This window comes from Pristis pectinata, chromosome 40, assembly GCF_009764475.1.
Source record: "Pristis pectinata isolate sPriPec2 chromosome 40, sPriPec2.1.pri, whole genome shotgun sequence".
NCBI lineage: Eukaryota > Metazoa > Chordata > Chondrichthyes > Rhinopristiformes > Pristidae > Pristis > Pristis pectinata.
In genome coordinates this window covers 8,507,683-8,534,927 of record NC_067443.1, presented here as the reverse complement: position 1 = coordinate 8,534,927, position 27,245 = coordinate 8,507,683, and the positions used below count along the sequence as shown (strand labels likewise).

General features: G+C 58.6%; 1 protein-coding gene across 1 annotated transcript; it reads right to left on the bottom strand.

Moving 5' to 3' along the window:
- Positions 1-556: 556 nt before the first annotated feature.
- LOC127587420 (insulin receptor-related protein-like) lies at positions 557-26,862 on the bottom strand. Its single transcript, XM_052045717.1, is given in 28 exon segments — positions 557-862; positions 864-909; positions 2,249-2,383; positions 3,206-3,221; positions 3,224-3,334; positions 3,816-3,843; positions 3,845-3,888; positions 3,891-3,975; positions 4,693-4,791; positions 4,794-4,805; positions 5,508-5,636; positions 5,639-5,739; positions 6,657-6,724; positions 6,970-7,078; positions 7,519-7,681; positions 7,983-8,119; positions 8,687-8,985; positions 10,136-10,168; positions 10,823-11,021; positions 12,872-13,039; positions 13,772-14,010; positions 15,642-15,768; positions 16,161-16,375; positions 17,110-17,254; positions 17,964-18,106; positions 19,968-20,283; positions 23,516-24,064; positions 26,572-26,862. Coding segments are annotated over 28 exon segments (4,101 nt in total). The 5' UTR covers positions 26,651-26,862.
- Between the last annotated feature and the right edge of the window lie 383 nt (positions 26,863-27,245).

The following is a 27,245-nucleotide window of genomic DNA, read 5'->3' as shown; positions in this document are numbered from 1 at the left end:
GTTGTACCGCCGCCTCGTGGCTATCGATACAAGTAGGAAATGTTAACGAAATCAAAGCGAGATTTCATCGGTATTGCCCCTCCCCACAGTGCGGAGCTCCCTCCTCACCTCACCTCCCACACTGTGACACTCCGTCAGTACTGCCTCTCCCACAGTGTGGCGCTCCCTCAGTCCCGCCCCCCCCCCCCCCCCCACTGTGTGACGCTCCCTCTACCGCGCTCCTACTGTGCGGCGCTCCCTCAGTACCACCCCTCCCGACAGTGGTGACCACACCCTCTGTCCCGCCCCTCCCAAAGTATGACCCTCCCTAAGTCCGGCCCCACCTCCCAGAACGAGATGTCCGGGTTGCGAGAACCTGTAACCCACGACCGCTGGTGCGGGACAGACCCCCTGGGCCTGGGATGATCGGGGACCCCTGGATTGGTTCCGGAGGAGGATGGACAGGCGGCTCGCTGGAGGAGAAGTTTATTGGCTGCGTTTTGGAAGTTCCAACAACGGACGGTGCGCCGGGTCCGACGCGGCGGGAGTCCTGGTTCGGCGGGTGACGGCGAAGCCCCTACCCCGGGCTACAGCGTGCTGGCGGTCTCCGAGTGCCCCGCACCCCTGGCGTTTCCCGTTCAGGTTGGCAGTAGCCCGGGTGGGGTTCCCTGGCACCAGCTCGGGCGGCATGGCCGGGGCCCGATGAGGGGCGTGCGGGGGTCCCTGAGGAGGCGGGTGAGAACTGGGGCCAGGCAGGAAGCGAGGGGTCCCGCAGCCCCCCGACTTCCCGCAGCTGGGCGGACCCGCTGTAGAAGAAGGAGACCTCCCGGAAATTGGGCCGCATGGCGTCGGTCATCCTCTCCAGGATCTGTAGGAAACTCGGGTCGCGAACGCGGGTTCTGCTGCCAGCAGATCTGCATTAACTCATGCCTGGGGAGGGAGACAGAGAGTCAGTGCTACTACTGGATCTGGGACAGGGCAGTAACCACACTGTTCCCATCACACAATCCCGGGGTCAGACAGAGAGTGAAGCTCCCTCCACACCGTCCCATCACACACTCCCGGGGTCAGACACAGAGTGAAGCTCCTGAATTCTTTCCAGCTTAAGTCACTGAGATCGTTCAGAAACTGGTGATTGGGCCTGGATTGCGCTGGAATGAACAGTACAGCAAGGAACAGGCCCTTCGGCCTCTCAATGTATGTGCTGATACACCATGACTAACTAAACCAATCCTACCTGCCTCCACAAGGTCCATATCCCTCCATTCCCTGTCTCCATCCCCACCCCCGGTAGCCCGTTCCAGGCACCCGCCATCTATGTGTGAAAAACTTGCCCCACACATCTCCCCACTGCAGAGGAAGGGCAGGAGAGGGGGAAGGAGGATTGAGAAGGGAGAGGAGGGTTTGAGGAAGGGGTGTGAAAGGTGAGGGTGAGGAGTGGGTATGGGTGGTTGTGGAGGGTGAGAGGGAGTGAGGAGTGTGACGGACTTGGTGAATGTCCCTTTAAGATAGAGTTAGTAGTGTGTGTGTGTGGGGGGGGGGGGGGCGTGTTACGTCAACCAAACATAAAGGACCTAATGACGTTTTTGAAAACAGTCAGTCGAAGTCAGTCAGAGGAGAGAGATGAGAGAGACCAGCCTGCTAGATTCTCTATCGATGGATGAGAAACAATAAATGTGTCTGTCACTGCAAACCACGCATGGAAATTGGGAATAATCCGGTGGAGTTCACTTTGTTTGCTGATCATGTAGAAGGAAACAGGTATTTGTGTGGACGGCCACGATTCGGTTGCTTTTCGGAGTGAGGAAGTCACTACCGAGTAAACACTGAGGTGTCGATTGGGTTCCATCGTGGAACATCTGGACTTCGTAATTACTCTCTCTATTTCTCTACATCTACGTCTTACCTTCAGACAGCGGAGGTTATTGAAGAAGCCTTTGCTCATGTTTCACCTTATGGCTGCTGAACTGAACTTTAAGAACCATTCCTGGACTTGGAGTTTGGGAATTTGCCACACACACACACACACACACACACACACACACACACACACACACACGACGGGTTTAGTTTTTGGGGTTAATGTCCAAGGTTTAATATTTTTACTATTTTTCTTATTATATTAAGTAGTTATTAATAAAATAGTTTTTAACACATACATCTCGGTGTGTTTCTTTTGTTGCTGGTTCATAACAGGAGGGAGGGTTAAGGAGTACAAAGGGTGCATGAGGGTGTGCGGAGGGTCAAGCAGGGTGCAGGGGGCACTTACAGTCTCTCGGGGCAGTTGGTGGGTTTCCCCAGCGTCCCGCTGTTCAGCACGAAGCGCAGCACCTGCTCGTTGGACATGCCCTGGTATGGCTGCTCGGCGAGGGTGGCGATCTCCCACAGCACCACCCCAAACGACCTGCAGTACCCAGGGACCAGTTCCCCAGCAGTTAAGTGTCACCTGTCCGATACCCAGTCCCTCTTCCACCCCAAACCCACCTCTCCCCCCTACACCCAGCCTCACCTCTCCCTCCAAACCCACCCCCACCTCCCTCCACCCCACCCAAACCTACCTCCAAACAAACACTCACCTCCTCACCTCCCTCTACCCCACCCCACACCCACCTCTCTGCCCCCCCCCCCGCACACTAACCTACTTCCCCCAGCACACCCGGCCCCACCTCTCCCTCCCTCCACATCCAGCCTCACCTCGCTCCAAACTCACCTTCAACTTCCTCCATCCCAGCCCCAGTCCCACCTCCCCACCACAACAGGCTCCACCTCCCTCTCGAACCCTCTCCCCACACCCATGCCTATTTTCTTCCTCACCCATACCCACCTCCCCCTCCCCCGCACCCATATCTACCTCTCTTCACACTGACTCCTCACCAAACCACTCTCCCTCCATCCGTACCCTCCCCTACTCTCACTCACATTCGGTCAGAACCCCCGGTGGCCTGGAACAAGATCTGGTCTTCAGTATGGAAGGTTTCCTCAGGAGTGGCAGCTTGTTGGGAATGTGAACAGTGGGAGCGAATGGGAAGGGGTCGGGTTCAATTGGGGGTCTGTGTAGTGGGAAGTGTCGAGTCCACAGTGAGAGTCCCAGACAATGATGCCGTACAGAGTGTCCTACCACTCATCTCCCACTCCTCCACTCCCCACCCTCCCTCCCTCCTCCACGGTCACCAATCTCCAGCTGATCCCCAGAACGTGGCCCCCGTCACAGTGGGGGAAGTCTCACCAGACGTCGCTGTGGGGCTGAAGATCCCGTCCTTGAGGGACTCTGGTGCCATCCAGCGCACGGGGAGTAGACCCTTGCCCCCCTTCCGGTAATAGTCCGTCTCGTAAATATCTCGGGTCATTCCGAAATCTGCAAGGGAGGAGTGTTAGGGTAAGCTCACAGCGTTCTGGCATCCACGTGGGGTCGGAGCTCAGCACCAGCCCAGAGTCCACAGGTTGCGGTTTGGAAATCGCACCCCCCCCCCCCCACCACCCCACCCCTCCCGAGACTGGGCAAAACACGCGGGGCAGATACCTCCCTGTCGGCAATGCTGAGGGAACGGCTCACTTTATCAGGGTAGATTTCTTAGCATCCCTATCCCTGTAATCCACCCTACCTCCTCCTGCTCCTACACCCCTCCCTATCTATGTAACTCCCTCCGACCCCTACAACCGTCTCTGTAACCACCCTCCAGGTCCCCACACCCACTCCCATCTCTGTAACCCCTTCCAGCCCTTTCCTATCTTCTTATTGGTTCGCTGTGACAGGTTGGCTGCAGCCAATGGATCGAGCGACTGTACCGGCTACAATCCCCAGCACCCCCACCTACCCACCCTGACCCCCAGCCCACCTCCAATCTTGACCGTGAGGTCCTCAGAACACCATGCAGTTGCGAGCGGCCAGGTCCCGGTGGACGAACTTATTGCGTTGAGGTACGCCATCCCGTCTGCGATCTCCCCGGCCATTTGCATCATGTCCCTCAGTGTGGGCGGGGACAAGTCCTGGTTGCCCTGTCCGTGGGAGAGAGAGGCAGCGTCAAAGGGACGTGGTGAGGAGGGGGAGGAGGGGGAAATTGTCAGGAATTCGGTCCATCGCCTGCATGCCGGGCCTGAATCACACCGAGATTCTGCTTCCCCATCCGCCCTCGGGACGTCACCAAGGGAGGGCGGGATGGCGGGGAGTTCACCCTATGTCCAGGGACCCACACCCGACCACCCAGAGACTGCGGTTTTGGTGGGCTCTTGTTGTGCGCAGTATGGCACTTCTGAGACCAGGTACGACCGACGTTCTGTCCCAAGGGCGCTTTGGGTTGGTGATCCAAGGGACGGTTGGAGGAGACGAAAAATGCCATGCTTTCCCCCAGGCACTGATGTGGCAAAGGGACTCCAGTCTCCTGCAGCCACTTTGGCTGCTGGTACGTGGGGCACTGTGTACATCTGTGGCACTGGATGCAACTGTGATACTAGATACAGCTGACGCTGGATGCAGCCTGGACACTGGATAGCGCTGTGGCACTGGATACAGCTGTGGCATGATATAGCCGGGACATTGGATACAGCGGGGACACTGGATACAGTTGGAAAAGCGAATGGGACGGGTGTACACAGCTGGAGGACTGGGGTCACTGGGCATCCAGGTGTTGGGTTTCGGGCGTTGGGTGTCAGGCACTGGGTGTCGGGTTGTCCTGGTGTTGGGTTTCAGTGTGTCGAGCGCTGGCGATCAGGTACCTCTGTGCTCAGCCGCAGCGAGCGAAGGTGACTCTTGAGGTCTCCCCGGGTCATGAGTTCCATGATGACCAGCGTAGGCTGACCCCTCGACACCACACCCCCAGCAAACGCACCTGCACAGGAAGAGCACAAACTAAAAGACCATCACCTCTACCCCTCACCCACCCAACACACCTTTACTCCACACAGTCACACCCCTGCACACCAACCCACCAACACCCCTACACACCGACACACCTACATACCGACACCCCTGCACACCGACACTCCCAACACCACTCAAACCAACACCCCTACACACCGTCAGCCCAACACCCCTACACACCAACACTCCGACACCACCAACAACCCAAGACCCCTACACCCCAACACCCCTACTGCCATATACCTCAACACCCTTTCACCCCAACACCCCGACACCCTGACACCCTAACACCTCTACACCCCAACACCCCACAGTCACCCTCATCACCCCACTGGAGGACACTGGAACCCTGGTTTCCCAGCCCTTTCCTCCCACGCCCACACAAGATACACACACAAACACTCACAGAGACACGCACGTACACAAATTCAGACACATGAACACACACGCACACACAAACACCACACACACACACACACACGGACACGCTCACTCGCACTCTCACTCATGGTTCCACAGAGACCCCTGTCCTTCACTAGTCGGTGAGAGACGTGGATTCACACCTGGCCCTGCCTCGCACCTGCTTACACAGTTCTGGGACTGACTGGCACGGGGTGTGTAGTTTGGGACCCTCCCCCTGAACCCAGCTGGACAGGACGGACGAGGTTACCACATGATAGCAGTCGAAGGCCTTCATCACGGACGCCTCCTTCAGGAACTCAATGCGCTCACGCCGGCTGGCCGACTCGTTCACCGTCTTCAGCGCCACGCGGGTCCTCGGGCTCGTCCGTCGCGCGCCAACTTGGCGATGCCCTCGTACACCATGCCGAAGGAGCCCTGGCCCAGCTCCTTGATGATGGTGATGGTGTCCCGGGGAACCTCCCACTCGTCCGCCACGTACACTGGGGGAGTGGGAGACGGATTACACCGGAGGGATAGATGGGTTACAGCGGGGGGGGGGGGGGGGGGGGGTGAGGGGACGGGCTACAGCGAGGGGGGTGCGGGTCATACGGGAGAGGGGGGGAGAGACGGATTTACCGGGGGGAGATAAGTTACTCGAGGGTTGGGGGGGATAATTACCCCCGAGGCCCAGAGTACAGCAGTAAGGCCGTTCAGTCCCTCTGCTGGGCTTTGGGCTTCTGCCCCACACCGGCCTCCTCTCTGTCCCTCCCATTGCCCTCCCCCGCCTTTCCCCTCCCCTTCCCAGCACCCCATTTGGGGAACGGGGAGAGACCCCTCCCCATTCTGGGTGAGATCCCCCTAGTCTCCTGGGTCGGGCGGTCTCGTTCCATCCCAGTCGCGCAGCAGCTTCGCTCTGGGGAGCAGCCCCAGATATCCACCCCTCACCAGCACTCTGTCCCGGCGGTGGGGTTATTCCCCGCGCTCCCCCCCAACCCTCCGGTTCGGGGCTCCCACCCTCAAGGTACATGGAGGAGCGGGGCTTACAGGATTGTGGGCCTAACACAGGAATTTGGGACCAGCTGGGTGGGCACAGTGGTCAGCATGGACTGGTTGGGCCGAACGGCCTGTGTCCGTGCTGTATTGCTCTGCGACTCTCCCCACCCACTGCTCTGAAACCCTGGAGCGGGCCCAGTCCCTCATCTGGAGCCCGTCCTGGGCGTTTAACCCCTTCAGTCCAGTGCTGATCCCTCCTTCCGAACGGAGCGCTGCGCCTGTTCAGGGCCAGCGCAGCGCCAGTACAGCGCCAGTGCAGGCCCAGTGCAGGATCAGTGCAGCTCACACACAGCGAGGAGCAGCTGCGATCACCAAACACTGCCCCAGGCAGCCGGAGCCTCTTCCGGGCTGTGGCGTGACTCACTGTCCGAGGCGTTGAAGTACTCGGGGTTCACGGACATGTACAGGGTGCCGTTGAGGAATCCGTTGATCCTGCAGGGAGAGAGAGACAACGCTTCATACTGTGTCCACTCTGGGAACTGTCCACCCTCCTCACGCACACCCTCCACTGCGGCGCTCCCTCCTCACAGCCCGTCCCAAGGCGCGGCGCTCCCTCTTCACCGTTCCTTCCACAGCGCGGAGGGGGAAGGGAGAATGAGGTGGGAGGTGGGTAGGTTGTCTGGGGGTTGGGCCGGGAGGATGGGGGTCCCGGCTGTGGGTAGGACAGCCCCGCTCACCTCTTCTTGTTGTAGATGTAGACAAAGGCGGCCAGTACCAGGATGGCGATCAGCACAGCCACGGGCATCATGGTGAGCACCGTCAGGAAGTCCTCGTACTTCTTCTCCCCTGGGTGAGAGCAGGTGGTCAGTCACCTCCGGCCAATGACCAGGGACCTCGGGGTGGGCTCCTACCCCTGCAACATCCTCACCCTCACACTGGCCCTCCCTCAGACCCTCACTGACACTCCCTTTGTACCACACTCCCTCGCTCAGACCCTCACTGACACACGCCCTCCCTCAGTACCACACTCCCTCCCTCAGACCCTCACTGACACACTCCCTCCCTCAGCACCACCCTCCCCCTTCACATCACTATCTGCCCCGTCTTCCCCACTTCTTTCCCCGTCCCTTTCCTATCGCTCCCTTCTGTCTCTCCCCCCATCTCTCTCGGGTCTTCCCTCCTCCCGACCCGCCCGGCGTATCACACACCCCTTCCACCCCATCCGCGTCACTGCCCCTCCGTGGGAAAGAGTCAGTGGTGCCCCGCGACTTGCGGTGACTACTCACGGGGTAGTGCCGGGATGTGGAAGGTGATGGGCTCTGTCCAGGAGCCGTTTCCCGCCAGCGAGGTGGTGTGCACGGTGGCCGTGTGGTTTCCCGGCTGTAGCCGGCTGATCCGTGCGCCCCCGTACTTCTGGTAAACGTGGCGCGGAACACACTGGTGGAACTCCTGGGGAGGGGTAGGAGACGTCATCCTGCGTTCAACAACAGCTGGTGATGGGGGGCGCACCGGACCCCTCATCAGACACCAGATCGGGAGAAGGGGTTACAGAGACGGGGAGAGGTGTAGGGGCCAGAGGGGGGTCACAGAGACGGGGAGGGGTGTAGGGGCCAGAGGGTGTCACAGAGACGGGGAGAAGTTTAGGGGCCGGAGGGGGTGACAGAGACGGGGAGGGGTGTAGGGGCCGGAGGGGTTACAGAGATGGGGGGGTGTAGGGGCCGGATTCGGTCACAGGAGTAGGGTTTCTCACCTCATTATCCCGACTGTACTTGATCTCATACTTGAGGATGAGTCCGTTGGGATCGGCGGGCTCCGGCCACCTCAACAGGATGGTGTCGGCACTCACCAGTTCCCACGTCACGTTGCCCACGATGTCGTCGGCGTGAGCTGGGCGGAGTGAGCAGCGGTGGACGTTAGCGGCGGGCGGGTCCCCGAGTGCGGTCACTGCCCGGGCGGGGGCAGGGGTTTGGGAGGTGCAGGAGTGGGGACAAGGTGAAGGTTGGAGGGGAGGTTTGGATCGTGTGAGGTGCTTGGCACTGCGCTGCGTGCTTGGAGTGGATGTTGTGGATAGGGCGGTTGGGGTGTCAGGGAGTGGGTGGTTTGGGTGGGTGGAGGTTAGTGGACAAGGTGAGGGCGGGGTGTTGGGTATTTCAGGTGGACAGGGTGAGGGTCCGATGGTTAGGTGGGTAGATTCGTTGTTTGGATGGGTGTAGGTTGGATGGACATGGTGATCAGGTGTGGTGTGTTGGGCGTACTGGGGGTTAGGGTGTCAGGGTGCGTGGGTGGTTTGAGTGGGTTGCTCAGTGTGGGCGGTTTTCTCAGGATGGGGCGCGTTGCTCAGGGTGGGTGCGTTGGTCAGGGGGCGCGGTTTTCTCAGGGTGGGGCGCGTTGAACAGGGTGGGTGCGTTGGTCAGGGTGGGCGGTTTTTCTCGGCGGGGGGCGACGCTCACTCACCCTTCGGCATGGTGCGTGCGAACGCGAAGGTGGCGGCGCTGCAGCCCACCTTGTGGGCGGCGTGGTTGCAGACGTGGATATTGATGCGGTACTCGGTGAAATGGCGCAGGTTGGAGATGACGATCCGCTCCTTGTTGAACACCTTGTCCTCGAAGTACGGGAAGTCGGTGCGGGGTTTCCCCTCCGCCCCCGACCCGTTCCCGCCTGTCATGTTAAGGCCCACCTCCGACAGCGAGACATTGGCCACGGGTGCCGTCCCGTTACGAAGAATCTCGGCGTCTCTCCGTCGCCGCAGCTGTCTGAAGAAAGCACAAGGCAACGTCTCACCCTAAGACAAATCGAGTTCATTGTCATGTGCACAGGTCCGGGGAGGTACTGGTACAATGAAACACTTGCGGCAGCATCGCAGGGGCGTGGGTACAGACAACACACAGACTATAAATTCTACAAGACAGTTAAGATTGTACAAAACAAGACATTAGTACAACAACACAGTCAGGGTCCTTGGCGGTGCAGGAGCAGATCCGCGGTGTTCCGTTGCTGAGGGAGGGTTATGTTGTGCCGGTCGGTTTAAGAACCTGAGAGTTGAAGGGAAGCAGCTGTTCCTGAACCTGGTGGTGTGGGACCTCAGGCTTCTGTACCTCCTGCCCGATGAGGAGAGGGCATGCCCCGGGTGGTGGGGACCCTTGAGGATAGAAGGAAAGCCCCTACCCAGATCCCAGCTACAAGTGGAGGTGTTCCTGTGGATGACATTCAGGGCCAGCCTAAAGCTACTCTGCACCCAACAGTGAATGACACACCTTTCATCCGCTGAGAGCACGACGCTGAGGAAATAATCCTGGTCTTATTGGAAGAAGATGCGGTATATCACGTCTGCTCAACCAGCTTCTGTCTGCAGAGTATGTAGGATATACTCTTAGCCGTGTGAGGGTGTCACGCCTCCGACACCGACTCACCCACTGGTGTTAAATGTTCTCTGCAAATCCCAGGCTCCATAATGTGGGAAGAAGGATGCGAATGGGAAGGAGGGGATGGCTCAAAGTGCCCCACTGATGTAGCCGAGTGTTGGTCAAAGGTGGGATGTGGGTATATGTCACTGTGCAGCAGTCAGCATCGGCATGGTGAGCCGAAGGGCCTGCTCCTGTGCCGTGCCACTCTATAGCTCCAACGTCCCACTGATTCCTGGTAACCTCTGGATCGTGACCTTTCAACGTGAAGAGGGAAGCCTCGGGATGGGATTGGCAATGTCAACTGCATCGGGAGGGCACGAAGACCCTGTGTGAGCGGTGGGAGTGGACCACCTCTCAACTGTCCAGTCCCCTGGTCAACCAACCCCTGCCCCACCTGTAGCATAGTCCACGGGTCCACACCAGCCTCAGCAGCCACCCACAAAGCCACCGAGCCGGGGCGGAAGTGAGTCACCCTGGATCCCGAGGGGTTGTCCCTTACCTGGGCTTCATGCCTTGCACAGTTTTGGGTTTTCTGCAATATAAAGTTCCTCACGTTAGTAACTGGTTCCTGAACTTGCCCAGTCACCAGCAATCTCTACCCTCCCTCCCTCAGTACGGTGGTTAATCCCTCCCCGACACACCTCACCTTCCCAACCCCTGCCCCAGTGCATCTGATGATCCATCCCTCCCCCTTTCAGTGTGGTCAATAATCCATCCCGTTCCTCACTCTCATTCCAATTCAGGATAACAGGGTCATTTACACCATCAGTGAACACTGTAGGTCAGACACAGGGTGGAACTCCCTCTACACCGTCCCATCACACACTCCCGGGGTCAGACACAGGGTGAATCTCCCTCCGCACCGTCCCATCACACACTCCCGGGGTCAGACACAGAGTGAAGCTCCCTCTACACCATCCCATCACACACTCCCGGGGTCAGACACAGGGTGAAGCTCCCTGTACACCATCCCATCACACACTGCCAGAACACTCGCGGGTGAGACTCAGAGGACGGTTGATGTAGCCTCTGTGTGTGACGGTGCTCTCAGTCCGGGCCCCGGTATCTGAAGTGCCGCGGGAGCTGGGAAGAGCCGCGTGAGGGCGGCTGTGTCTGTTTTTGGGTGTTGAGGAGTGGGTGTCCAGCTGTGCCCAGCGGGACGGGTGGGTTGGTGCGGGCCCGTTACCTGAGGATGAAGATGGAGTTATAGAGGAAATTCTCGAACTTCTTGCGGAAGGAGGTTTCCTCCGCCTCCTGTTCCAGCTGTGCCTGTGTCTTGGGACACTGGCAGCAATGCTCCCCGCTCTCTGGCTTGGAATCATTGTAGCCGTCGTGGTCAGAGTCATCCGGGGCACTGGCCACAACGCTGGTCGGCAACTTCATCCCTGGTGGGAGAACAGGGAGCCATCGGCATTCAGTACCAACGGCCGGGAATCACCGGGGGCTGAGGAGTGGGAGGGGAGCGGGAGGGGAGCGGGAGGGGAAGGGGGCAAGGGAGGGGAGGGATGGAGGACTGAGGATGGGGGTGGGAGAGGTAAGGGGAGGGGAGGTGAAGGGAAGGGATGGGGAGGTTGGATGGTGTTTGGGGAGGATCGTGTGGAGGGCGGAGCGGGAGTGCTCTGGGCGGGAGGGGAGGGGAGAGGGGAGGGGGAAGGGACGGGAGGGGTAGGAGGAGGGGGATGAGGAGGGGATGCGTGGGGATGAGGGGGATGATGAGGAGGAGTGTGGAGGGGGATTATCGAGGGGAGGGGAGTGGAGATTGGACGGGAAGGGTAGGAGGGAGTGAGGAGTGAAATGAGGGGGATATTGGTTATGAGGGGTATGGGGAGTGTGGAGGGGGAATGGTAGGGAGAGTGTGTGGAGGGAAGGGGTTAGGGGAGTGTAGACTAGAGGGGAGGAAATGAGGTGTGTGGAAGGGACGGGAGTGGAGGGGAGTGGGGAGGGCGAGCTGACGGTAGAGGGGTAGGGGAAGGGGAGTGTGGAGGGGAGGGGAGTGTAGAGGGGAGGGAGTGTGGAGGGGAGAGGGGAGGAAGTGTGGAGATGAGGGAGAGTATGGAGGGGAGGGGAGTGGGATTGAAGCGGAGGGGAGTGTGGAGAGGAGGGATAAGGGGAGGGGAGTGCCAAGGGAAGGAGGGGGAAATGTGGAGGGGAGTGTGGAGGGAGAGGGGAAAGAAATTCAATCCGGAAAAGTGTGAAGTGATACACTTTGGAAGAACGAACTTGAAGGCAGAGTACAAGGTTAATGGCAGGATTCTTAACAATATGGAGGAAACAGAGCGATCTTGGGGTCCATGTCCATAGATCCCTCAAAGTTGCTGCGCAAGTTGATAGCATGGTTAAGAAGTTGTTACAGTGTGCTGGCCTTCACTATTTCAAGAGCCATAGGGTAATATCTAAATATATTTAAGAGAATTTGATAGATTTTTGCATAGTGGGGGAATTAAGGGTTATGGGGGAAAGGCAGGTAGGTGGATCTGAGTCCAAGGCCAGATCAGCCATGATCTTATTGAAGGACGGAGCAGGCTCGATAGGCCAGATGTCCTCCTCCTGCTCCGATTTATTATGTTCTTATGTAAGCTTTAGAGAGGGTGCAGAGATTTACCAGGGTGCTGCCTGGATTAGAGAACATGTCTTATGAGGATAGGTTGAATGAGCTAGGGCTTTTCTCTTTGGAGTGACGCAGGATGAGAGGCGACTTGATAGAGGTGTATAAGATTATGAGGGGCATAGACAGAGTGGACAGCCAGCACTTTTGCCCCAGGTGGCAATGGCCAATACCAGAAGACATCCGTTTAAAGTGAGTGGAGGAAAGTTTAGGGGAGATGTCAGAGATAGGTTCTTTACAAAGAGAATGGTGGGTGCCTGGAACGCACTGCCGGGTGTGGTGGGAGAGGCTGATATAGTAGAGACTCTCAGATGTCATGGCTGTAAGAACAATTGAGGGTTATGGGCTGTGTAGGAGGGAAGTGTTAGATTGATCATGGAGTATGTTTATATAGTTCGGCACAACACTGTGGGCCGGAGGGCCCGTACTGTTCTATGTTCTATGAAGTCCAGTGTGGAGCGGGAGGGAAGAGTGAAGGGGGAGGGGAGTGTTGAGGGGGAGGGGAGTGTGGCGGGGCTGGGAAGTGTGGAGGAGAGGGGAGTGTGGGGGGCCTGGGGAGTGTGAAGTGGCTGGGGAGTGTGGAGGGGGGTGAGAGTGGAGAAGATTGGGGAGTGTGGAGCGCGGCCTCACCCTTGTGACAGTAGTCGTTGGTGTAGAGTTCGCCGTCCTCGGGTTGTTCCTGCCATACCACCAGGTAGTAGGTCAGGTTCCCGTTCCGGTGGATCGGCGGCTTCCACTTCACGATCAGCTGCGAGGACGAGTTCGACATGGACACCACGTCCTGGGGGACGGTGGGGGCTGCGGCGACAAGGAGGGACCGTGAGCGGCCATAGTCCCATCCCCTCCCCACCCCGTCCCCACCCACACCATCCCCTCCCCATCCACCCTCCCCTCCCCCCACCCACACCCACACCCCCACCCACATGTTCCCCTCCCCATCTACCTCTCCTCCCCCACCCACACTCCTCCGCCGACTTACCCTCCACCGACAACCTCCCCTCCCCCACCCCCACCCACATCCTCCCCTCCCCCACCCACACCCCCACCCACACGTTCCCCTCCCCATCTTCTCCCTCTCCTCCCCCACCCACACTCCTCCCCGGCCCAACCTCCACGCTCCCCACCCACACCCACTCCCTCCGCTCCCCCACCCACAACTATCCCTCCACCACCCATTTCCCTTTCCCGACCCAACCTCACCTTACCCACAACCCACCCCACCCACTCCGTCGTCTCTGCAACCCACAGCCTTTCCCTGACGCAACCTCCATCCTACCCATTACCCACCCCACCCACTCCCTTCCCTCCCCCACCCCACACCCCTCCCCCCGACCCAACGTCCATCCACGCCACCCACTCCCTTCCCTCCATCTGCTATAAGTGGGGACCCTCCCCCCTCCACCAGACGCCCCCTCCTATCCCGGGAACTCTCGCCCCCCCCCTCAGCCCCCGGTCCGGGTACCGGGACCCCGGGGCCACCCACGGGCCCGGCCACTGCGCCGACCCTGCCCTTTACCCGGCAGGTGGTACCTGCGGCCTTGGTGCGGATGTAGACGAGCTCGCTCTTGGCCCCGTGGCTGTGGCTGGTCTCAGACACGGTCAGCGTGATGGCCCGGACGAAGATGGCGTACTGTGTCCAGGGCTTCAGGTTGTGCAGCATCACCTCGGGGTGGTGGTCCTTGTTGAGGGGGTGGTCGACGTCAAGCATGGTCCAGCTGTTGGGGACGCAAGCGTCCTGCCCAATGTATTCGGTCACGTTCTGGTACGGGCTGCAACACGGAGCGGGGAGAGCGTGGGTCCCCTGGGGGCGGGGGGTAACTAGTCGCCCGGTCCAGAGGGAGGGGGTGAAGGTTCCTGCCTCTGGTGTGGTCAGTAAGTTTGCACGTTACACCAAATAGATGGCGAAGATGGTTATATGAAGAATTACAGCGACATCGCGATCAGCTGGAGACGTGGGCCAAGGAATGGCAAATGCAGTTTAATTCGGATAAGTGCGAGGTCTTGCATTTTGGGAAGATAAATCGGGTTAGGACTTTCACAGTGAACGTAAGGGCCCTAGGGAGTGTTGTAGAACAGAGGGACCTTGGGGTACAAGTACATGGGTCTCTGAAAGTGGAGTCATGGGTAGAAGTCATTCCGTTTTGTCTGCCCTGCTATAGGAAAGATGTTATTAAACTGGAAAGAGTGCAGAAAAGATTTACCAGGATGTTGCCAGGACTCGAGGGGCTGAGTTACAGGGAGAGGTTGGACAGGCTTGGAATTTATTCCTTCAAGCTATGGAGACTGAGAGGTGTATGAAATCATGTGGTGAATGCACAAGATTGGGGAATCGAGAACTAGAGGGCACGGATTTCAGGTGAGAAGTGAAATATTTAAAAGGGACCAGAGGGGAAACTTCTTCATCCAGCAGGTGGTGGGTATATGGAACGAGCTGCCAGATGAAGTGGGTGAGGCAGGTACAATAACAACATTTAAAAGGACACTTGGACAGGAACATGGATAGGAAAGGTTTAGAGGAATATGGGCTAAACGCAGATTAGCTTGGATGGGCATCTCGGTCAACATGGAAGAGTTGGGCCGAAGGGCCTGTTTCTGTGTTGTATGACGCCATGACTCAATGACTCAGAGGGTCCTGAAACTTTTCAAGTCTCTCTCTTGGGTAAAGATGTACGCTTGGACAATCAGGGAGTGTGCGGAGCTGAGGTCACAATCAGATCGGCCGTGCTCCTGCTGACCGGGGCAGGCTCGAAGGGCCGAGTGGCCTCCTGATCGTTGTGTTGTCGGGAACAGAACCTGCGGCGGATAGACTAGCACACTGTGGGAGGGGCAGTGAGGAGGGAGCGCCGCACAATGGGAGGAACTGTGAGGGAGAGCCGCACTATGGGAGGGGCGGTACCAAGGGGTGTGGGGAGGGAGATCTTCACGGAATGGTGGTGAAGGAGCGCTGCACGGTGGGAAGGGCCGTGAGGGAGCGCTGCACTATGGGAGGGGCGGTGCCGAGGAGTAGTGAGCGCTGCATTGTGGCAGTGACGGTGTGTTGATGGGAAGGGCACTGAAGGAGCGCTGCACTGTGGGTGGCGGTGAGGGAGCGCTGCACTTTGAGAGGGGCTGTGAGGGAGCGCCGCACTATTACAAGTACAAACTGCCAATAAGCTTCTACACTGCGGGCCCTCTGTACGTGGAAGGACATCAAGGGGCAGCTGGAGCTCTTCCTGTGCCCCCGAGTGGTGCTGGAGTCCGAGGAAGGGAAGAGAAGAGATGCCGGAGCCTTGATATACAGCAACGTTTGAGGCATTTAGAGACATGAACATGAATGGAGGGATGTAGACCATGGTCGGCACAGAAATGGTGGGCCGAAGGGCCTGTGCTTTGACCAAGGTCTCCTTCCCTCGGTACTCACGCGTCCTTGTAATAGACGATGAAGCTGATGAGATCCTGGAAGTTGTGGGGCTGGTACCGTTCCCAGGTCAGCAGGATGCGGTCGGTGTAGGTGACGTTGGAGATGAACTTCAGCACGTAGCTCTTACCTGCACAGCAAGACACCCGACTCAGCCCGGGGACACCGCACCTCTGTCCGGGGAAGTGGGGGCTCACAGCCTCACTCTTGTGTCTGACCCGTGCCCTGAGAGCGTTTAATAGGCTGGTGCGGCGGGGATTTACTCCGATAAACGTTCTCACTTGGGAGTGGCGGGGAGAGGGGCGAGGGGAAAGGCGCAGTGGGGAGAGGCGGGCGTCTGGCTGGGGAGTGGTGGGGGGGTGGTGGCGAGGAGGATGGTGGAGGGTATGGCGGGGAGTGACGGGGAGAGTGGAGGAGGAGTGAGCGGCGAGTGGCGAGGCGGAGGAAGAGGAGTGGAGGGGAGGTGAGGAGTGATGGGGAATGGAGGGGCGTGGAAGGGGTTGTCGGGGGATCGAGCCTTACAGGACACGCGGTCTCCGTTGGTGCGGGGGTTGATCTCGGCCTTGTTCTGCCGGCCCTTGGTGCCCGTCACCTCCTCCATGCGGTAGATCTCGGACAGGCAGAGCTTGGGGTTGAAGGCGAAGTAGACCCGTCCGACGGGGATGGAGAGACGGTGGTGGTTCCAGTTCCACAGCTGCTGCAGGTTCTGGTTGTCCAGCACGTACAGCGTGTAGTTCCTGAGGGAGGTGGTAGTGGAGGTGGGGGGGGCGGTGTGGGGAGATACTGTGAGACCCCTGCGACCTTTCCCCGCTCCCCCACCCCCCGAACGCTGGCCTGGGAGAGATCAGCTCCTCCTAGACCTCCTACCCAGAGAAATCGACCCCTCCCCCTCTCACTCTCCTACTGACTACCCCACTCCCCACACTGATTCCCCCTCACTCCCCACTAACTTTCCCCAACTCCTCCTACTGACTCTCCCACTGACTCTCCCCCACTGCCCCCACTGACTTCCCCACTACCCCACTGACTCCCCCCACTGATTCGTCTACTCCCCCCGCTGATCCCCCCCACTGACTCTCCCACTGACTCGCCCACTCCCCCACTGATTCCCCCCCAATGACTCCCCCCACTGACACTCTCCGCCTCACTCCGCCCCACTGACTGTCCCCCCACTTCCCCTACTGACTCCCACCTCACTGACTACCCCCTCCAGATCCTCTCCCTCCACCCAACCACCCAGGGGACCTCAGCAGTGGTGAATAGGTCTCGGTCTCCAAGGTCACGTGTGCACACACCCCCCACACACACAAACACACACACTCACTCACACACACAAACACACGATTACACACTCACATATCCAGACACACACCCAAGCCACAGCAGGACTATTGGCCCCTGAGGGAGAGGGAAGGGGTGAGGTGCTAACCCTTGACCTCAAGACCCTGGATCCCTCTGGAACTCTCCCTACCCGTCAACCATCGAATCCCCGCGGATCAGCTTGAGGTTGGCGAAGAAGGAGAGGGAGACCAGGGCGAAGGAGTGCTTAATCTTCAGGAAGCCGGTGATGGTTTCGATGAGGCCGAGGCTGGCCTCCAGCTTCACGGCCAGGTTGTCTACGGGGATGCATCAGTGGGACAGTGTGAGGCACATGGGACCCGGCTCCAGGACAACCCCTCGGGCTCCCGCCCCTAGGGACTCCGGGTGGTGGGCTCAACCCGGCCACACCAGCCATGGACTCGGGAACATATTGCCGCCACCCCCGCCCCGCCCCCCAACACACACACCAGCAGAGCGCCCAGCACCTCCGGGACGGGGAAATGCGACTGCGGACCCTGGGACCCCCAACTCCACCATTCCCGTGGGGTGGGGGTGGGCTGTTGTCCATGCCCACTGCGAGGAATCTCGCACACCCCGTGAGAGATCTCCACCTTCCTCACTACGAGGGATCTCCCACACCCCGTGAGGGATGTCCCTCCACATCACTGCGAAGGAACGCCCGAGAGGGTCCTCCCTCCACCCCGCTCACTGTGAGGGATCTCGCACATCCCCGTGAAGGATCTCCCTCCACCTCCCTCACTGTGAGGGATCTCGCACACCCCACGAGGGATCTCCATCTACCTCTGCGAGGGAACACACTCTGCGAGGATCTCCCTCTACCTCCCTCACTGCGAGGGAGCACCTCGCGATTGATTTCCCTCTACCCCCGAGGGATGATATCCACCCCCAGAGAGGGACTTTCCCCCTCCAGGGACCCCTTCCCAGCCCTCCCCCACCAGGCACCCCCCTCCCAGGCCCCTCACGCCGACACCCCGCAGCACTCACTCCCTCCGCGGATATTGATGATGAGGTTGCCTTCGACCACCGTGCACTCGGACAGCTGCTGAGCGGCGGCCAGTGAGTCGATGGTCTTGGTGCCCACCTGGCAGAACTTGGGGCAGTGCCCCTGGCATCTGTTGCAGCCCAGGCTAGGGAGAGGAGAGGGGGCTGCGTTAGTGCCGCTGGTAGAAATACAGGGAGAGGGGCAGGGGGAGTGAAGGGAGAGGGGGGAGAGGAAGAGGGTGAGGAAGTGGGGAGGGGGTGGAGGGAGAGAGGAGGGATAGGAGGGAGAGGGGGAGGGAGGGAGAGAGGAGGGATAGGAGGGGAGGAGGGATGAGTAGGGTGAGAGCGTGGGGAGGGAGCGGGGAGGGCGAGGCGAAGGGAGGGGGAAGAAGGGGGAGGGGATGGAGAGTGGGGGAGTGGAGGGGGAGTGGGAGGGGGAGGGGAGAGAGGAGAGGGTAGTAAAGGAGGGAGGGAGTGGGAGGGAGGGAGAAGGAGGGAGAGAGTTAACGGAATGGGAGGGATGTCGGTGGAGAGAGCATGGCAGGCGGGAAAAGAGGTAGAGGAGGTGAAGATGGAGTGTACTAAAGGAGAAGTGGAGAGGGGAGGGGGAGGGACAGGAGAGAGTGAAAGGAGGAATAGACTAGAAGAGATTACAGAGAGAGGAAGGGTGGGTGACAGAGAGAGAGAACGCTGGACGGAGAGAGGATACCACTGGTTCAGATGTTACGCCCTGGAACTATAACACAGCGACAGACGTGTTTCTTTGCGGTCGGTCTCGGGGATATTTACTGTAAACACCCCTCACACTGAACTTCCTGAACTACATTCCTGGGAGGAACACAGAGTGAAGCCCCCTCTACGCAGGAGCAGAACTGGGAATGGAGGGGAGATGATCCTTGTGAAACCAGAGCCCTGCTCGGACCAGCGGCTGCTGCAGGACGTCGTTCTGGGCTCCCTCGAGTAGGACGCAGGAGGGCTCCTTAAGGTTGTGGTGGGACGTGGGCAAGACTCATACCCGGCTCGTTTGTCACGACTACGGGAAGGGGTCGACCGAGAGGCAGGAGTCTGAGATCGGGTTGCCTTAAGGCGAGGTGAGGGGTCGGGGGCTCGGCTTGGGTCGGAGACCCGGCCCCTTGGCAGCTGTGTGCACGGAGCGAGGTGTTCAAGGAGCTGCTGGCCGATGAGAGCTCCCCCTTGCCACGGATCCGGAGCCCGGTCCACTCCTTGTACAGGCGCTGTTCTCTCCGGATTCGACCACAGTTTTGTGGGAGGGCCTGCGGAAGGTCGGGCCGGAGGGCGCCGGTTCACTCTGCTGGCGTTGGCCGATCTGACCGGCTCCCACCGCCAGCTCCGGAGGGCCAGTTGCCCGGGGCTGACGGTGGAGTTCCTCAGGGCCTTCCGGATGTCCTCGGGGGAGCGACGACGTGAAGGTCCAGGAGGAAAGCCCGGCGACCGGGGAGATGCCCTGCTGGTGGCGCAGGGCAGCCACGGTCCCGCTGCCTAACGGGGGACCTTGGCCTCCTAAGACTCTGGTGCCGCTCTCCCCCCTCATAACAAGATCTTTGCCAGGGCTCTATCCACGTCCGAGTTCCGTGCAGGAACGCGTGATCCACCCCGAATAGTCCTACACCGTCCCGGGCCGGTCCGTTGGGCTCTAGGAGCTGGTCCAGGGTTTGCTCTGTCGGTCGCCGTTCTCTCCAACCCCCACCCCCCCCCCCCCCCCCCCCACCCCCCCGCTTCCACACACACACACCTCCGCCCGGGAGAAGGCGTTCCGCTGGTGGGATCACGAATACCTCGACGGGACGGACTGTGGCCGGGATCCGACCCCGTACACTGCCACATCGCGCCCGCTGAGAGTCAGGGGCTGACGCTTTGGGAGAGGAGTGTGTCCAGGCGGTTTATACCATCTGCGGGCAGTCTTTCCCGTGTCTCCAGTGACTCCTTCCCCCACCCCACCCGGCTCCCTCTCAGCTCCCGACGCGGACGGAATCCGGCCCTCCGTACCTGCTGTTGTCTCGCGTGTATCCGGAGGGACATTCCGGCAGGCACTCGCCCCGGAAAACCACGAAGGGAAGCCAGTCCTTGGAGTGGTCGGAGGTCTTGTGCAGGCTGGCGCAGTACTCCTGGGTGACGCAGCGCCAGCCCGCGTGCTTGTAGGTCCTAGGGGGGCAGTGGGGCAGGCAGGCGCCCTCGTAGTGGTAGTTCCGGCACACCAGGCACATGCGGTTGTCCCCGGGACGACGGCACCCCCCGAGGCACTCCTTATGGCAGCACTCGCCGCCGACAGTACAGCTGCGGTCCCCACACTTACTGGGGCAGACTGTGGGAAGGAAGGAAGGTTAGCGCACACCACTCACTAGCCCAGCCTGAGGGGCCGAGCAGCCTCCTCCGGTACTGTTTCATGTCTTAGAGTCATACAGAACAGAAACAGGCCCCTCGGTTCAACTCATCCATGCCGACCAAGATGTCCATCTAAGCCGGTCCCATTTGCCCGCATTTGCCCTATATCCCTCTAAACCATTCTTGTACATGTACCTGTCCAAATGTTAAATGTAATCCAGCAAATAGATCTTTCGGCCCAGTTTGGTATCACGGAGAGTCACAGGGCACGGAAGCGGTCCTTCGGCCCATGGAATGCCTGCAGACCACTTACACAATCCCATTTGTTTTCCCCACATTCCCAACAACTCCCCCCAGATTCTACCCCTCACCTACACGCCGGGGCAATTTACAGCAGACAACTAACCCACCGACCCCGCACGTCGTTGGGACGTGGGAGGAGACCGGAGCCCCCGGAGGAAACCCAGGCGGTCACAGGGAGAACGTGCGAACTCCACACCATTAGTGCAGGAGGTCGGGATCGAACCCGCGTCTCTGAAGTGTGAGGCAGCAGCACTACCCGCTGCGCCACTGGCCCCATCTTTTTTAACTATTCGCTGCCAGAATTACTAGCCCATTCCTGACTGCCCCTCCAACAGCTGGGAGTTCGGAGAGTTGGCAAGAACGTTCGTTGTCCATTGAATGAAATCAACGGGCTACGGTCCTGTGGACACTCTCATAACTTTTATACGTTTCATGGGTCAATCTGCCCTCGATGTGAAAAAGAGAGCGACTCCAGCCCCAACAGTCTCTGGTGAATCTCCTCTGCACCCTCTCCAGTGCGATCACCTCAGAACACTACTCAGTCCTCCGGCTGTGGTCCAGTGTGTACTGGGATACATCTCCCGGCTCCTGTATACTGAGCTCCACTCAATCGAGGCAAGTTCCACCCTCCCCACACCTCCTGACATCCACCTGTCCCATCACCATAGACAGCTCCAGTGTTCTCCGCGCTGTGATCCCCGGCCTCGGTTACCTATAGATGAGAGTGCGCTGTGTGTCGGACTGTAACGTTGGAGCATCACCTTATTCCCCCCACACACACTCATTTCACCCCACCTGCGCTGTGACCGGTCTCAGTGAACCAGAAGGGGATGAATTTGGCACCGTCTGCTCAGTGTTGTGCCAACCCTCTCTCTATCCATCCCACCTTTATCCAGATTCCCACCTTGCCACAGTTCTCCGGGAAGGAGGGCAGGGTTCACCACTGCCTTACATTGGAGGTCCCTGGCTCTCCCTCAGCGTACACAACATCCATCCTGTCTAACTTTGGCCAGCCGTTCTCCCACTGGCCTCCCTCCCTCTGAACCGAGTTAGGCTGCCCAACCTCCCTTGCAAGGCAGATCAGACACACCTCTGCGAGCCCAGGACCCCACACAGGGGAGGTGTCTCGGGCTGCGACCTCAGAAACACCGCTGGAAGAGGGTGAACCATGAGGGGCGCGGGAGAGTGTGATGAGATGATGTGGAGGGTGATTCACTCTGTGTCTGACCCCGGGAGTGTATGATGGGACAGTGTAGAGGGAGCTTCACTCTGTGACAAACAGGTGAAACTGGGTGCATGTGGGGCCCTGTCTCTGGACCGGGAGGGCAGGTTAGTTTGTTGTTTTATTCATTTTCAGCCTCTGGACATCACAGGCAGGCCGCATTTCTTGCCGTTCTCTCTCTGCCCCCGGGAAGATGGTGGAAAGCGCTTTCCCCAAACCGGGGGGCCTGTTGTCCACTTCAGACAGCAACTTGGAATTAATCTCGTGGTGTGGGTCGGAGCGATGTACAGTCCGTGCCCAGCACACTGGGCACATTCCCTTCCCAGTGAGCCGTGCCCAAGGGCTGTGCCCTGGGGTAAAGCAGGGACCGTGATCAGAGTGTGCGCCAGCAGATTGCCTGGGGTATGTGCCTGGCACCATGGCCCAAAGCTGTGCTCAGGGGCTGCCTGGATATGATTACCATAGGGGTGATGCCCGGAGGTGCTTCCCAGTTGGTTTGGGATCCGTGCCTGGAGTATCGACCTGTTCTCACTGCCCAAGGGATTCTTCCTGGGATCTGTATCTGGGGTCCGTGCCAGGGTCTCGATCCAAGCTCGCCACCGGGGGGTATACATGCCGGTGCTCCCTTCCCGTGCCTCCTTCCCCAGGACCCTTTCCTGAGGGTGTGTCTCGGGTCCATGCCTCGGGGCGCCACCCAGGGTCCTCGCCCAGGGGGTGGTAACCCACCAACCTCCCCTCCACTGACTCGGTCTACACTTCCTGCTGCTTCGGGAAAGCAGCCCAACATAATCAATGACCCTTTCCACCCCGGACATTCTCTCTTCTCCCCCCTCCCATCAGGCAGAAGATACAAAAGCTTGAGAACACGTACCACCAGGCTCAAGGTCAGCTTAAATCCTGTTGTTATCAGACTCTTAGACGGACCTCTTACACGCTGAAAATGAACTCTTGGTCTCCCAATCTACGTCGTTGTGTCCTTGCACCTTATTGTCTACCTGCGCTGCACTTTCTCGAACTACAACACGGTATCCTGATTCTGTTCTCTTTTTACTACCTCGATGTACGGCATGATCTTCCTGGATGGCAGGAAAAGATTTTTAACTGTATGGAACAGAGAACAGTAGAGTACAGGAACAGGCCTTTCGGCCCGCAATGTCTGTTCTGACCACGATGCCAAAGTAAACCAATCCCATTTTCCTGCACAAGGTCTGCATCCATCCCATCCCCAACCTGTTCCTCTGCCTGTATAAATGCCTCTTAAACGCTACCGTCGTATCTGTCTCCTCCACCACCCTTGGCTGCCCGTTCCAAGCACCCAACACCCTCTGTGTAAAAACAAACTTGCTCCGCCAATCTCCTTTAAACTCTCCCCCTATCACCTTAAAGCTATGCTCCCTGGTATTTGGCATTTCCTCCAAGGAAAATGAAGCTAACTACCCCACCCTATCTATGCTTCTCATAAGTGTATACACTTCCATCAGGTCTCCCCTCAGCTTCCGACGCTCCAGAGAAAATCCAAGCTTGTCCAATTTCTCCTTACAGCTCACACCCTCTAATCCAGATAACATCCTGGTGACCCTTTTGTGCACCCTACCCAAAGCCTCCACATCCTTCCTGTAATAGTGTGACCAGAAGTGCCCCCACGTGTATCTCGGTCCCTGTGACAACAATAAACCAATGCCAATACCTTTCTGGCAGTGGGTGGAGGTCCAGCAGCGGTAGTCCCTCTGACCCTTGAAGCTGGTCTGCGCGCAGGGGTTGCCTCCGTCCATTGCTCCCGGACACACGTCGCCGCACTCCTCCACCTGCTTGTTGCCGAAGATGAAGCTGGTCTCGCCGGAGTTGAGGATGAGCGACCAGTCAATGGTGGAGAGATGGCAGAGCTCCTGGTTCTTCTCGATGCGCACGTCGCCCCTCAGCACGTTGGTGAGGCCGTGCAGCCCGATCTCCCGCAGGTGGGGCATCTCGAAGATGACCATGGCGTAGTTGAAGAAGAGGTTGGTGCCCTTGATGACGGCCAGGTTGGGGAAGAGCTCCCGAAGACTCTCGATGCCGTAGACGCGGAAGATGAGCAGATAGTCAGTGATCATGGTCAGGCGGGGGAAGGAGAGGCCGCGGAATTCCTCGGCCTTGGTGTTGAAGAGCAGCAGGATCTGCAGGTCCCCCTCGATCACGGTGCAGTTCTCCAGCTTCTGCAGCTGACTGACCTCATGGCGGACATCCAGACTGCCACAGACTGGGCGGGGAAGAGAGCGGAGGGGGCTGTTACCGGGGCTCCGGACACTGGGGAGGGGGAGAGGGAATGGGGGTGGGAGATGGGGGAACGAGGTAAAGGGAGAAGGGGAGAAGGGGAAGGGGATGGAGAGGGGTGGTCGAGAGTGGGACGGGGAGGGATATGAGCGGGGGAAGGGGTGAGATAGGAAGGGGAGGGGGACTGAAGGAGAGGGGAGGGGAGGGAAATGGAGTGGGAGATGAGGAAGGGGAGGGGGGAATGGGAAATGGAGAGGGCAGATTCCTGGGATTCCGGAGTCTGGTGTGGGAGGGAGTGGAATGTGCCGGGAGAGAGGGGAAAGGAAGAAGGAAGAGGGGAAAGGGGGAGAGCAGAAGGATAGGGAGTGGGGAGGGAAAGAGAGGGAAGGGGAGGTGAGTAAGGGTGGATAGAGGGGGAGGGGGAATGGGGAGAGGGGTATGATGTGGGAGGGTGAAGGGGAGCAAAGAGTGGGAGAGACAAAGGGGAAGAAAGAGAGCGGGAGAGGCAGAGAAAAGATGAAAGGAGGAGGAACGAGAGGGAGAGGGAGACGAGGGAGAGCGGGAGGGACACAAGGGAGGCAGTGGGATGGGGAGGGGGAGAGGGAGAGGAGATGGAGAGAGAAACTTTCCCACTCCTCAGCCTCTGGTTATGATCAGGGTCGCCCGCTTCCCTCTCGTAAAGAGGGAAACCCAGCAGTCAATCTGCGCACAGCAAGCTCCCACCACCAACCACGACGTTGGCTGGGGGGTAAATATCGGCCCCAGGCCAGTGAAACTCTCCGATCCATAGCAGCTGAGGATCGCCCACTGCCTCCCGCCGGCGGGGTCCCGCGTCAAACCTCACGTCGGGCCCTTCAGCGGCAACCGGGGCTGTGCAGCTTTGAGCAAACATTGATCAAATGCAGGTCACAGGGGTCACACGGTAATGGACATCGTTATACAGCACAGAAACAGGCCCTTCGGCCCAACCCATCCGTGCCGACCAAGATTCCCATCTAAGCTGCTTTTGGCCCACATTCCTTAAACCTTTCCTGTCCATGTACCTGTCCAAATATCTGTTCAACGTTATAATTGTACCCGCTGCTACTTCTTCCTCTGGCAGCTCGTTCCATACACCCATCGCCCTCCGTGTGAAAAGCCTCCTGCCAGCAGTAAACGTGCGGCCTGCGGTGTTTTCTAGGCCACTTACTGTGCTTCTGTTGAGGAATTGGCACGCTGCCTCGGCCCGGCACTGGGAGCGTCAGCCTAAACTGAGTGCTCAAGTGTCGAGCGGGGGACCTGACCCCAAGACTGGCCTGCAGATGTCTGAAGTATTCGGGACACGGTTAGGGTGGGGTGGGCGACAACCCTGGGGTATGAGGTGGGTAACCCCAACATGCAGATCTGATGGGGATTACGCAGTGTGAACAGGTGTCCACAGCTGAACTGAGGGGTGAGGGGCAGCAAATTAAGTCAGAATTGAGTAAACATGTTTTGAAACAGACTTTCATTACCAAAATATTTTCCTCTTCAGTAAAGGTTTACTCAAGGAGAACAAGAGCCACGTGTTCGGTCTTGTTGGGACTTCCTATTTCTGTTTATCTGCTTTAAGTGTTGTCGGTGATGAACTCTCTGGTGACATCACTGGGTCACGTGATACCTCTCGCCACCACAGATAAGTTTATCAAACACTCATTGGAACCCCCTCAATCACTGAAAACTGGAAACTAGATTCACCCCAATGGGTCAGGAATCAGTGATCAATATATATCTTTAATCCATCGAGAGCGAATGATCAACTCCACCCTCTCCCAAACTGATCAAACGTCAGTTATTATTTTCACCCCTAATCAATGGAGAAGTAGTGATCAATTTCACCTGATCAAGTGAGAGATGGTGATCATTTCACTGTCAATTTCCAGTCAATTCCCTACCCAATCAACAAGCCCGGAGTTAGTGATAAAATTCACTCCTAATCATTTCAGAGTCAGCTATTACTTTCACCCTTAATTGATCAGAAGTTCACGATCAATTTCAGCACTAATTGGTCAAGGGTTAATGATCGATATCAGTTTAATCTTTCGGGAATTAGGGATCAACAGAGCCTTCAATTGGCCAGAGGTGACCAATTTTACCCCTAATCGATCAGGAGGTAGTAATCGATGTCACCCACGTTACCCTGGAGCTACGGATGAATTCCAGCCCCCGTGTGGGAGTTGGTGTTTGGTCATCACCCTCAAGTGTCTGTATTATCCCTCTGCCTGGGACGTCTCTTCTTAAATCCCCTTCTCCACCCCCCCCCCCAATCACACAGACGGGTCGCTCCCCTCTCTCGTCGATGGACCCCCCCCCCCCCGCTGGAACTGCACGGGTCCCTGTTCGTCCACTCCCCCTCCGTGTCCGACTAAGGTCCCGGACAGCCACCATCGACCCCAGGTAACTCCCGAGCCCACCCGGCCCCCCGGTTCCCTCACCCCACACTGGGCGGGAGGAGGGGAAGGAGCAGGGACCTACTCTCTGCTGAGCTGCGACTGGCCACGATGGCGGTACAGATCAGTATCCACAGCGGTGTCCTGTCCACCCTTAGCACCATAGTACATCGACTGGTCCAGCGGCGCACTCAGTTCACCCAGGCCTCCAAGCCCGCCGGCCCACGACGGACAATGCGAGACCTTCCCTCTGTCCCTGGGATTATTCCGGTTCCAACGTTGCTTCCTCAAACCCTGGGGGTTAATCCCGCGTCCCTGCCCGTCAATCCCACTCCAGCTCCGGACGATTCCCTCATTTTTCCAGGGCGGGCGGGAATCCCGGAATCCTCCCCCCGCACACACCTGTCGGCACCGTCAAAGAACTTGGACACTGAGACCCACCGGAACTGCCCAGGGTGAAGGTCCGCCCCTCAGGACGGCTCCCATTGGTGGAAACCAACAGCCACAGGTCTGGGGATAGGTCCCCCTCATCTGTCAATCATGATAACCTTGCTTCCCCCGTTATTCCTCCTCCACCCCCACCCCAAGTTGTTGGTGTAAACACTGCTCTGTTTGCAGTACATAGAGAGGCAGGGCCCATGGACGGGGGTTGGAGGAGACAGCTCTGGTCAGGTGGGACACACGAGTCTTGTGCCAAATCCAACAGTGCTCTCCACAAATGAGCAGAGAGAGACGGGTACATAAAAGAGAGAGAGAGAG